The sequence below is a fragment of the Macaca mulatta genome, chromosome 14 (genome assembly GCF_049350105.2).
Source record: "Macaca mulatta isolate MMU2019108-1 chromosome 14, T2T-MMU8v2.0, whole genome shotgun sequence".
Taxonomy (NCBI): domain Eukaryota; kingdom Metazoa; phylum Chordata; class Mammalia; order Primates; family Cercopithecidae; genus Macaca; species Macaca mulatta.
The window spans coordinates 45393920-45407305 of NC_133419.1; the positions used below are offsets into that span (position 1 = coordinate 45393920).

Consider the following 13386-nt stretch of genomic DNA (forward strand, 5'->3'; position numbering starts at 1 on the left):
AGGACAGAATGTAGCCACTAACCCTAGTAAATTCAGTCTCATCTAGTACCACTAATCCCAGGAGGCTCCAAACGGAGGGACCACAGCTCTGCAGAAAAAAGTAAAATAGGTCTGTGTTTGAATTCTGGCTCTGCCATCTCCTTATCAGGGCACCTTTACCTCCTGGGTGGCACAGTGCTAACAACATCCAGTTACCATAATCATTTTGTTGGGACCATATCAGGTAGCCTGTGTACAGCTCTCCCCGCATGTCAGTTGCAGTATAGGATCCAGGGAAGCTGCAAGGACTGCAGGAAGGAGATGCAGGCCTACATCCTGAAATTGATGATAAAGTTCTAGTGTAAGAACTTGCTTCTTACTGCCATAAATGGATAGTGTCCTAGGGGAGAAGCAGCTTCTACAGACGGTGCCAGGTGCAAGGCCAGTGATTTGAGGTGGAGGGAGGAAAACACAAACCCCATAAAATGGGCTCCAAGGGGATTTAGCAGCCATCAGGCTTGAGTTTCAGCCCACAGCACCTTTGTCCCATTTTGGTAACTCATTCCTTGACAAGTAGGTGGTCCCCTGAGTAAGCATGAAATTTTTCCCTTTGGCTTCAGGAGCTTGGTTGGGTTAGAGAGACCGGAGCTTTGGTCCGGATGCCTTAGACCCTCATTGTTACACTAGGCACCAGCGTGTCTGCTGACCTCAGCTACACAAAGCCCTCTCTCCTTCAAGGCTCCTCCGGAGAGGGCTGCTTACCCTTGGGCCACTGCCGGCTGGCTTTTGCCAAGAATATCAACAAACTCATCCTAGTTTTCTGTTTACCAGAAGATATATTTCCCCTGAACATCAACAGAATTCAGCATATTATAGCAAACGAAAATAACAGTAAACATTTATACAAGGTGAAAAATTTTAATAATAGGTTCCAGGCACCATGCTAAGCACCATCCCACAAACACCTCTCCACTTTCTTATCAGGCACAAACTACTAATGCCCCCTTTTCATAGATGTGGAAACTGAAGCTTAGAGAGGCTATGTGACCTGCCCAAGGTGCCAGGGTTAATAAACAGAGCTGGATTCGAACCCAGATCTGCCTGATTCTGAAACCCAAGCTTTTAAAAATCACATTGACTCAATGTTAAGAACAGAGGTAAAGATACTTTTAAATAGATCATGGTCATAAAAGAACTCAGAACTTCCAACTGTTATTCAAAATATGCAGGACACGTTAATGCAATCAAGCTACTTTTAAAACATCTCGAAGAAATTAAAGGAAAGGGGATGGGGGACAAATCCCAGACAGAGCATTGGCCAGCTGTCTTTAAGTAGAATGGGACGGGAGTTCAACACCCCCATAGTCTCCCTCCCTCCAACCCTCCACTAAGCTCCCAATATATCTTAGGGATGTGGGAAAACCTGAACGCACAAAACAGAACCACAGTTGCCCCAGGGCAGCCAAGAGAGGCGGCTATCTCCCAAAAACAGGCTGGCCTCATTTTGCAGTTTGTCAAGGGCCTGCCCTTAAGCTTTCTCTTTCTTGGGGGAAGTGGAGAGGGAAGGGACCTCAGGTCAAGACTTCTACAGACCAAGAGAAGCTCGGCTTTAGCTAATTAGGCACCTCCAGCACACATGTGAACAGCTAGTGCCAATAGCTTCGGTCAGCATTAATATGCTGGGTGTAGATCTTCTCCCTTCAAGACTCCATAAATTCAGCGTCTTAAGAAGTAGACCCAGAGTTCCAGGGCACAGCCTCAGCAGCCCAAGGCCATCTCCAAGGTCACTGGCCTTTCCTGATTTGACCTTCACTTGGGATCAAGTCCTCCTGAACCAGGTACAAACTAAAGCTCCAGCCTGATCCATCCAGCAGTCCAGGAGCCTCAAGATCACAGAACTCCCAGCTAGGTCCTACTGCCAAAGCAGGGCTGCTTCTTAATACACAGCTCTCTTCTTTCCAGAAACAAGCTGCATCTGAGAAGCCCAGGCAGGCCGTGCTGCTAGCATCCTGTGTATTTGGGTGAGTCCTCCACAACAAAATGCGCCCTTCATCCAGCTGAAGTCATATTTAAAATTACAGGTAAAACTATTCTAAGCTCAGATGCCAAGCCCACCCAGGAAGGCATGATGGTAGAGTGAACCTGGGTTCCAGTCCCAGCTTTTCCTCTTATCAGCTGTGTAACCTTCATCAAGTTACTTAACCTCTCTTAGTTCCCACTGCTGATTTTCAAAATTGAATGTAATCTTCCTGGCTTTGCAATGAAATTGAATGACACAATGTCTGCTAGATGCTTGGCATGTGGTAGGTGGTCATGAACATTGTTTTCTTCTCCCCTTGTCTGGCTTAAAAAACAGAAATGTGCTTCCCTGGGCAGCTCTATAGGTCATAAGGTAGCAAGAAAAGTCCTTATGCTTAAATCTGCCATGCCATCTCTTCTGGAGCCTAGTTTACACACACACACACACACACACACACACACACACACACACAGAGTAATTTGCTATACTAGTAAACACAACCACAAGTTCACCAGGCTCCTTAAATTCCAAACAAAACTTCCAACTGCAAGTCTTTTTAATCAGGGCCCTCTGAACCACAAGCAGCCCTTGCCTGGGGCCACACTGCCTTTCCCCAGCTCACCCCTCCATACTGCCCCCACCAGCTGAAAAGTCTGGAATAACGACTTCAGACAGCTGGGTGATCAACACCCAGATTTTCAGGCTCAGCAGCCTAATTTGGTAAGACGGTTTGGAAAATATTGACATTACCCAAATGTCTAGGTGGATCCAGGACATTTGGGTAATGCCCCAGTTTCCTCTGAAACCATCAAGGTTAGAATGAATGGGGGTGGAAGAGGAGAGAAGGTGAATTTCCTGACCAGTAACCTTGCCCCCCGCCGCACCCCCCCAACACACACACACCACCACACAGCACCACAGAGCTCACGGTGATTTAGGCAGCTGCACCACTGGCTGCTCCACCAGGCTTTTCAATACCGGCCAAGGAAGACAAGGCAGTACATGTACCACAACCGCCCCCTGGCCCCAGAAATTTTAGAAAATCGCCCTACCTTGTAAGGTTCCTAGGCCAGAGCATTTCACTACATTGTGGCCCTTGGAGAACAGCGGACAAAGAAACTGAATGAATCTCACGGGATGGCAAGTCCTTTAGCCAGCTGAGCCAGCCCACACTGGGCCAGGGAATCCCAGGCACCCAGCAACTCCGTAACTAAAGGACTAGCTAGCAGGGATCACCATTCCCCAGGCCAGGAAAGAAATCTGATCCCCCAACAAAATTAACCTCTGAAGTGCTGAAGGATCGAGAGGTCAGGCCTGAGTGCTGGTATCAAGTCAGCTGTGAAAAGTTTCAGCAAAGCAAAAGCTAACACCAAACTCTGAAACCATTACCGTAAAGCACTGAATGGAAGGGCCCTCCATGTGGTCCCAGGGGAGTTTGCAACAGCAGGTCAAATTGAAGAAAATCTGAGAGTGAAAAACTACTTTAAATCCTCACAGACTGCACAAAAACGTTGCAGGAAGTCTTTCCAGCCCTAAGTGCTACTTTTAATGATGCAAAAATCATTGACTATAACATTTCTTAGCTCATTCCATTGACGTCTGAAGGCAAAGCATTTGATTGAAATGATTAGCCTACGGAGAGAATTTCTGAACCTAAAAAGGAAATGATACCTGTTTGTACAGTTAACGACGACGCACATACATTATTTCCGGTGATGTCAATTTTGATGCAGTGCCAACAAAAATATGCATTAATTCCTCAGGCTACTTATTTCAAAAGAAAAAGAATCTCAGTCTAGGCATGGCTATATTAAACATTATGGTACAGAGGCTGGAAGGGGAGGTGGGTGGGAGAGAGTCCCAGCTCTGGGATGGGAAGGGGTTGCACCGACTAATCCCTATTAAAACCTGTAATCAAGGCACTCAGAAAGAACTATGTAAACAGATGCTATGAACAATGAACAACTGTATTACTACTGAGAACTCAAAAGCAAACTTATGTTATAGCCACAAGCTTTATTTGAAAACGAAGGATTAAGATGTTCTCCCAAACCCTGACTCCCTCTCCAAAAATCCTACCAGTTGGTTCCTGGCAGCTTTAAAAGACTTTCCCCAAGAAAGGCTCTCCCCCTGGCCAGGGTGGCCTCTCCAGTGGAAGTGGGGAGTGGGGGTTGTGGCCCTGGGGGATGGTTAGGGAAGGAAGCAGTAACTGGCTCCAAGTGAGGTCTCTGTGTGGTCAGCGTTTGCTCAGCAAACAGAAGCTTTCAAAATGGAATGAAGAGCCATTCCTCCCCCCACTGAAAAGGGAGGGAATAAAAGATCTGCTCAAAGAGTAGAGGAGGGTCTGGTGGTGATTCCCAGGTGAATGAAAAAAAGATTGTAATCTCGAAGTCCCAACCAAAGTTAATCATTCACATCTGATCCTTCAGGGCCCTCCTCCACTTGAAATACTGCTGAGGCATCTGCCGTGGGGAGTGGGAAGCAGAGGTGGGGGTGGGCAGTGGGTGAGTTTGAGGGAAGGGGTAGTGTCCAGACTTATTAAGACAAAAAAGTTGGGATAGACCCAAGCTCTGGCTGACAAGGATGCTTCAAACCACCCCTTACCTTCTATGCTGTCCCTGGAACTGACTATCTTTACGATATTACTTCTTTGAGAATCTGTCCAACATCCCGAGTTAACTTGGGAATGGGATGGTGATTGTGTGGTTTGGAGACACATAGGCACATGGGCACAGATGCACACACACACACACTCTAAAAAGTTTCCATTGATTCCTTGCTCTAGGCAAATATAATAGGTAAACATTCTGATTTGTCATCAAGGTAAGCTAGGAAATGTTGATCTATTCATTTATTCATTCATCAACTAACATATTTATAGAGCATCTGCAATGTGCCAAGTGCTGTTCTAAGTGCTGACGATACAAGTAGTCAATAAAATAGACCAAAAAATCTCGACTGTAACAGAACTTAGCTTCAATGGTAGAACTATAAAATAAGTCAGACAAAATGTAAATTTTACGGTACATTAGCAATAAATGATCAAGAGAACAACGTATTGTAAAGAAGAAGATGTGATTTGTGAAGGGGGGTGTTGGAAATTTTACATGGGGTGGCTATGGCAGGTCTGCTGAGGGCATGGTTTTTATTACAAATCTAAAAGAAGTATGGGAGCTGGGTATCTGAATACATTTTGGTTTTATATCTGGGGATAAGGGACTTCCAAGAGGAAATGGTCCGTGCAAAGGCCCTGAGATAGTATACGACTTGTAATGCATTCCAAGAATGAGTGGCTGGAGCAGTGAGTGGCGAACCAAAGTGGGGTGAGGAGGGGGTTAGGCCAAAGAGTCCAAGGGTACAGGGAGAGAGGAGAGTGCCTGAGTGGGGCCCTGAAAGTCAGCGTAAGCAGCTTGTCTTTTACTCTAAGGGAGAGAGGATACACTGGAGGGTTAACAGATGGAGTTTCTCCTTTTTATAAAAGTTCATGTAAATGTACAACACTAAACATATCATTTTGATTATACATGATTTTTACAGGGGCGAGTTTATTGCAGGAGACATAGTGCTTTAAGGAGGTCTTAGTTTTCTTTCTGTGGTTAAAAGGATCACACCTTTCATGTGAAAGGCTCTGAATTATTTGCAGCTACAGTTCTAATTGAGTCAGGGTTTTCTCATGGTTTGAAAGATAATAATTAGCAGGGATAAGGGAGACCCAGGCAACAGGAGAGGAAAAGGGAAAGTAAACCAACTCCATGAGGGTAGATGCCCTTTGGCGCTTTTCAAAGAGTCAGGCTTGCTCTGTCATTTTTGACCCTTGCTTCTAAACAGGCCAAATTCCAAAGGGCTTCCAGAACTCATAACACTTTTCTCCCTAGAAACAATGTTATCAGTGATGTTAAGGTTTCCAGGTTACTCACAGAGCCATCTATAAAACCAAAATGTAGCTGATGAACTCGACTCAGGTATCAAAAAGTAGAAGAAAACTTTATTCTTGGAATACAGTACATAATTAGACAAAACAGAAAACCACAAAGATGAATCTAAAAAGATGTTCACTTATTTCTAATGAGTATTTTATGAAACCAGTGCTAGTGAAGACACTTTGCTCCTTTTCCTCCAATATATTCAACCCTCTTTCCTGGCTTTTCCCTGCAGGCTGAAAAATGTATTACTAATCTCATCAAATACAACAAAACCCAAAACCTTTTTTTTTTTTTTTTTTTTTTAACCTCATGCCCATATTCTCCTCCACAATCATGCCGGTCTCTGCTCCATATTACAGGAAAACACCTCAAAGCAGTAATTTGAGTTGTTTCATGTACTTCTCATGCTCCATGATCCTTCAACCCACCAGGCAAGATGTTTGTTCCCACTACTCCACTGAGACCACTTTCTGTTTTCCCTGAGAACATCGATGGCTTCCTCCTTGCCAAAGCCAACGGTCAACTCTCTATCCTTACCCTACTTGAGTTTTCAGCAGCAGGTAGCATCGACAGATTCTCGCTTCTTGAGTGGGCCTCATCCCGGGTTTCCATACCGTCATCTGCACCTGGTTCCTACCTTCCTAACTGGGCTCTGGGTCTCCTAAGCTCACCTTCCTCTTCATCTCTCCAGAACTCAAGGGCCTCCATCCCTGGACCCCTCCTCTTCTCTAACTATAACTTCTCACTAACTTCTAAGTAAGTTATAACTACCACTTCTAACTAACTTATTTTCCTGGGTGATCTCATCCATGGTTTCAAATACTAGGTGCAGGCAGACAACTCTAAAGTCTGTAATCTGTAGTCTGGCCGCTTTGTGTACCCAACACATCTGAAATCACATTTACCTTACTCAAAACTACTGCTCCCAACTTCCAATGTGTCTGCACCCCCACTCCCAAAGTCTTCCGTATCTCAAAGTATGACTCTCCATTAACCATCCTAATTTCCTCCTTCCTTCTTGCCTCCGATGTAATCCATTAAGAAGTCCTTTTGCCTAAAGCCCCCAAATATACCTTGAACCCAATCACTACTGAACATCTGCAGTAAGATAACCTTGGACCAAGCTGCCATCATCTCTTTCCTGCAACAGTCACCTCCCGGGTCGCTCCACCTTCCCTCATGCCCTGCTAGGCTCCATCCTGCACACCCCAGCGACAGCAATCTTTCTCCAGTGTACAGCAGATTCTGTCACATTGCTGCTGAAAGCCCAGTGACAGTTTCCCAGGGAAGTTAGAATAAAATTCAAATTTGTTCCCTCGGCCTAGAAGCCCTCATGTGATCTGGCTCCTCTTCTTCATTCCGTCCAAAGACGGGACTCACAAATGCACCAAGCTTCTTCCCACTTCCTAGGTCCTCGCACTGTGCCTCCTTTCTGGAATGCTCCTGCCCATGTCTCCCCCTCGGCTGCCCGTTTCTCATGGGTCAGATGTTGGTTGGAATGGCACCTCCTCAGGGATTTCCTCTTAGACCCTGGCCCAATTACATTCCACCATATGATTTTCCTCATGGCGTCAATCAGTCAACACATTGTCTTTCAACAGTCTGTCTTTCCCTCAACACAGTCAGCTCCTTGAGCACAGGTGTGCTGTTTGCTTTTGTTCTGAGCCATATCCTCCTAGTGCCTAGATCACTGCTGATGTGGTCCCGGATCAACCAAGCATAGGAGGACAAAATGGAACTGATTATTCTATGCTGTCTCCTGGGGACTGTGAAGTACTTCCAAGGACTTTAGTTCAATGGTTTCATTTGGTCACAGACCCACTTGAGAACCTGACAGAAACTTAAGTCTGTCTCTCCATAAGAAAAAAGATATACAAACAATATTTTACACAATATTTCCAGGGACTCACTGATCCCCTGAATCCTGTCCATAAAGCACAGGTTAAGGGCAGCTGCTTCTGAGTTTTATAATACTTTAGTTTCACTTTGTGTGTGTGTGTGTGTGTGTGTGTGTGTGTGTGTGAGCTGGAGTCTTGCTCTGTTGCCCAGGCTGGAGTGCAGTGGGCTGATCTCAGCTCACTGCAACCTCCGCCTCCTGGGTTCAAGCGATTCTCATGCCTCAGCCTCCTGAACAGCTGGGACTACAGGTATGCACCACCATTCCTGGCTAATTTTTGTATTTTTAGTAGAGACTGAGTTTCATCATGTTGGCCAGGCTGGTCTCGAATTCCTGATCTCAAGTGAGCTGCCTGCCTTGGTCTACCAAAGTGCTGGGATTGCAGGTAAGCCACCACACCTGGCAGTTTCACTTTTATAGTGACTTTGTTTCCTAATTTGGGAATCAGTATTATACTCAATTCAGTTGCTTTCTTCTTGCCTGCTAGTAACAGAACAAAGAGAAAGGGAAGGGAGGGAGGGAGGGAGGGAGGAAGGAAAGCTCTCCTGGATGAATGAACAAGAAGGAAAACATAAAGGTTTAAAAGAGGATCTGTGTGTATGGGACACATTAAAAGATGTGACACACATCTCATTGCCTGATGTGGAATTTTACTGGGTGTAATCTGCAACAGGCAGTGGGAAGTGGAGTCTTTAGCAAAGATTTTGAAGTATAGCAGTTAATACTAGGGAGTTTATGATTTTCAACAAGAATTATACGAAACTAGGCAGCTTTGGGGTAGAAAGTGAACAGCATTCAAAACCTTTGCCAGATACCAGACTGGACACTGGGAATATAAGGCAGAGGAAAAGGAAACGTCCCAGTCCTGAGAGCTCTTTACATGGAAGAGACAAACAAGCAAAATCATTATGGATGTTACGGGGAAAGTGATGACAGAAATAAACAGGGTGCTGTGAAAGGGAGTCACACAGGAAGCACTTACTTTAAATAGCATGGTCAGGAAAGGCCATTCTCAGGAAGTGGCATTTAAAGGAAGACATGAAAGATGAGAGGGCACCAACCAGCCATCAGAAGGAGAAAGCCAGGTGTTCCAGATGAAGGGGTTGGTGAATGGATGGGGGACACATCAAGTGCAAAGACCATCAGAGGGAGAGGCTGGGTGTGCTGGAGGAGCTGAAAGGTGGCAACCATGTTTGAAGCTTAGTAAATGGGTGTGAGGACATCAGTGGAAAAGAAAGTCTATCCTCTGAAGAACTCTCAAACCCATTAATAACAACTGATCCTAGAAAAGTGTCAATAAAGAGCTTTGAGAGGTAGTCAGTGTGCCTCTGCATCTCCCCCTTTCCTTTTCCACTTTCTCTATGCTTTTCTGGGAAATAGGACCTAAAGGATAAGCAGAGGGCCTCCCTTCCTGTTAATGTTCTTTTCTTTTATTTTATTTTCTAATTTTTATTTTATTTGTTTTTTTTGCTTTGTTTTGTTTTTGTTTTTTTTGAGATGGAGTTTCACTCTTGTTGCCCAGGCTGGAGTTCAATGGCAGGATCTCGGCTCACTGCAACCTCTGCCTCCCAGGTTTAAGCAATTCTCCTGCCTTAGCCTCCTTAGTAGCTGGGATTATAGGCATGTGCCACCACACCCAGCTAATTTTGTATTTTCAGTAGAGACGGGGTTTCTCCATGTTGGTCAGGCTGGTTTGAACTCCCAACCTCAGGTGATCCATCCGCCTCAGCCTCTCAAAGTGCTGGGATTACAGGCGCGAGCCACCACACCTGGCCTATTTTTATTTTTTGGAGACAGAGTCTTGCTCTGTCATTTAGGCTGAAGTGCAGTGGCACAATCTCAGTTCACTGCAACCTCCACCTCCCAGGTTCATGCAATTCTCATGCCTCAGCCTCCAGAGTAGCTAGCACTACAGGTGTGCGTCACCGCACCTGGCTAATTTTTTTTTTGTATTTTAGTAGAGACAGGGTTTCGCCACATGGGCCAGGCTGGTCTCAAACTCCTGACGTCAGGCAATCTGCCTGCTTTGCCCTCCCAAAGTGCTGGGATTATAGGTGTGGGTCACTGCACCTGGCCCTGTTCATGTTCTTATGCAGAATCTCTGCTTCCACTGGGTCCGGGGAAGCAGGACCTCGCTCTTTCCATTCACCCAGATTGTGGATCCCTTCCTCCCTACTGTTTCCAGTGAAGTGGTGATACTGTGCTCCAATTATATCACAAAAACAGAATGAGCTGACTTTCAGTTTCAAATATTTAATCTTATAGAGTTGTAGTTTCTGTTACCTTTTGTTGGATAATTGTTGAGATTGTCTGGAGTCCACATTTGTGATTACTCACATGTAAATGCACACATATTCCTTAATCTCTAAACAAAAGTTTTCATTCAGCAGAAGAGTATCCAATCTGTTATCCATCCTTATGCCCTTCCCATTCTTAATCTGAAACCAGTGGCTTGTTAACAAAACCTTAAACACAGCTAAGGAACAGGACCATGCGGGTACCAGCATCTTCAGCCTCAACTCACAAATCCAGACTTTCCACCCTCAGTCCAACATCAGGGATGTCTTTTCTGGAAGGGTGCCAATTGGCTACATCAACTGCAAAATGGCAGCATTTCCAGTAAAGGACATAAGAGGTCAAAGTTACTCTCAACAATAACGATAATTAAACTTTATAAGCTTTACTGCCTACACATCTCATCTCATTTAATTCTAAGAACTGTTCTAACATGCGTTATTATCCCTATGTTATGAAAAAGAAACCGAGGCTCAGAGAATTTGGATGATTTGCTTGTAATCATACAACTGCCAAGCGACAGACTGGAGCCAAATCCTGTTTGATTTCCATGACACGGCATTAGAGGAGTGAACACCTCCAGGTCACTATGCCAACAGATGACACTAAGACACGTAGTGGGCCAGGGCCATTCACAGGTTATCCCACAGTCCTTCAGCTCCTTCTAATACTTTTGGGTTTGGTCCAATTGAGATACAGTCATTTACCAAATTCCACACTATAGATGCTCCTCCTATATTTGCAGTGATTGTTCTCTTTAAAATATCAGCTGGATATTGACTTGTGTGTGCCAGGCATTGTGCTGGGGAAACAGTGGTATGTCAAGGAGAAAATGTCTCTCTCTACCCCCTCATGGAGCTTATAATTGGGTATATGTGGGGGTATCGAGCAGTCAAATAAAAAACAAATACATTTAACCGCAATCCATGATACATGCCATGAAAGAAAAAAAATAGTAAACCATGAGTACATATTATAGGGAAGAAGAGAAGGAAATTGTTGTCCACAAAGTCAGAAAAATCTGTACTGGGGCTGCCTGTATAGGAATGCTGTGCAATGCTGAAAGTTGACAATTTTGGTGAAAATTTTGAAACTTGTCCCTAGATGTAGCTTTCTAAATAGCAAAACCTAGATTACCCCATAAAACCCCATCCCACAGACCCCTGGCTAAGAACAACAGCCACAGCCGGGTGCGGTTGTTCACACCTGTAATCCCAGCACTTTGGGAGGCCGACGTGGACGGATCATGAGGTCAGGATACCGAGACCATCCTGGCTAACACAGTGAAACCCCGTCTCTACCAAAAATACAAAAAAAAAAAAAAAAAAAAAAAAAAAAAAAAAACTAGCCGGGCGAGGTGGCAGGCGCCTGTAGTCCCAGCTACTCGGGAGGCTGAGGCAGGAGGATGGCGTGAACCCAGGAAGCAGAGCTTGCAGTGAGCCGAGATCGCGCCACTGCACTCCAGCCTGGGAGACAGAGTGAGACTCCGTCTCTAAAGAAAAAAAAAAGAACAACAGCCACGAAAATTTCTGTGTCATTGTCTCCAAGGCCATAAGGAGTAGCAGCAGATGGCAAGGCTCGACATGTATTTCAGGGAACAGTCTGAAGTGAGGCTATCCTGCCTCTTTGGTCATGATCATAACTCTAGTTATTTAGAGGAAAACAGGAAAAAAACCAAAGAAGCAAATCCATGCAATTGGGTCTTTATTAATTAACTACTTTTTTTTGAGACAGGGTCTCACTGTCACCCAGCAGGAGTGCAGTGACACAATCACTTTAAAATGTTAAAGCTCGTTGAAACTTTAAACTCCTGGGCTCAAGCAATCCTCCTGCTCCAGGCTCCCCAGTAGCTGGGACTACAGGCGTGTGCCATCATGCCTCTAATTTTTATTTTTATTTTTATTTATTTATTTTTGAGATGAAGTCTCGCTGTGTCACCCAGGCTGGAGTACGGTGGCGTGATCTCGGCAAACTGTAACCTCTGCCTCCCGGGTTCAAGTAAGTCTCCTGCCTCAGCCTCCCAAGTAGCTGGGACTACAGGTGTGTACCACCACACCCAGCTAATTTTTGTATTTTTAGTAGAGATGGGGTTTTGCCATGTTGGCCAGGCTGGTCTTGAACTCCTCACCTCAGGTGATCCACCTGCCTTGGCCTCCCAAAGGGCTGGGAATACAGGCATGAGCCATCGCCCCTGGCCTATGCTTGATGAAGTTTTTAATATTTTTGAAGAGACAAAGCAAGGGTCTTGCTTTGTTGCCCAGTTGGGTTTCGAACTCCTGGCCTCAAGCAATTCTCTCGCCTCAGCCTCCAAAAGTGCTGGAATATTACAGATGTGAGCAAGTACACCTGGCTTTGGTCTTTTAAAAAACAGAAAATTAAAGGAGACTTAAAAGAACATGACTGGCTTTGAGGATCTATATTTTATTAAGGGTGCTGTAGGGGCACAGAGAGAATTCAAATGTTTATTTTTGCAGCTGCACTATTATCTCTATTAAGATGAATGGGGAATGAAAAAAATGTTTCAATGCTACTCTTTGGCTTTTTCCAATGGGAGTCCGGCTCCAAGGACATCCTTGAGTGTGTCTACCACAGGGTGAGATAATGAGGGAGAGGGACAGGTGGCTGGGGTGAGGAGAGGGAAGTGTAATTGGGGAGAAGGAAGGGATTGGAGAGGAAACTTATAGGTGCTCATCACCAGCAGCCCCTAGGCAGACTGTGACTTAAGCCAACAGTTGGGGACTCTGATCTCACTCCACTTCCTACACCCAAAGTTTTCCCACTGGCCCCGGTCATGCAGCACTCATGTTGTAGGGCACACTGCAGGGCAGAGGAGAGAACACTGTAACAGAATAGAAGCTTGGGGCTGAGCCCCCGCATCTGTCACCACATTGACTTTGGCCAAATCACTTCCTGATTGTGGCTCTCAGATTACTCTCCTGCTCACTGAGCAGGCTGCCACCCCAGAGGTCCTCTAAGAACCTTCCAAGTATGAATGTTTTGTAAAACTATATCCCTAGATCTCCCACTGAATTCCTTCTCAAAAGAAAATTCATTTGCCTTGTGATTTTGACTCATGATCCATCTGTCCCCTACTGGGGACAGACCCTGAATTTACTGCAGACTTTCCAGGGGCCGGGCATTGTATGAAATGCTGTAAATACCTTTTCCCACAGGACCCTTCCTACAGCCCCATGAGGTCGTAGTTTCTCTTCTAAGAAAACCTGTTCTATACCTTAGCTTTGGTATTTCATTGTTTCCCTTCTGAGTTTATA

At 45.1% G+C, this 13386-nt stretch overlaps 1 protein-coding gene and 1 long non-coding RNA gene across 9 annotated transcripts in view; one reads left to right on the forward strand and one right to left on the reverse strand.

Moving 5' to 3' along the window:
• The window catches only part of NAV2 (neuron navigator 2), a 409147-nt gene that overhangs the window by 96493 nt on the left and 299268 nt on the right, over nt 1-13386 (reverse strand). Inside the window, exon 1 of one of the 8 annotated variants that reach the window (XM_015114647.3) lies at nt 3052-3346. The exons of the other annotated variants lie outside the window; for them this stretch is intronic. Coding sequence (XP_014970133.2) covers nt 3052-3077 — 26 coding nt within the window. The 5' untranslated portion in view covers nt 3078-3346. Of the gene's footprint in view, nt 1-3051; nt 3347-13386 lie in introns of those variants that run through there. 8 annotated transcript variants of the gene reach the window in all.
• On the forward strand, nt 1719-3784 carry LOC144334559 (uncharacterized). Its single transcript, XR_013404525.1, has 2 exons — nt 1719-1817; nt 1942-3784. It is a non-coding gene; the product is annotated as an uncharacterized LOC144334559 (long non-coding RNA).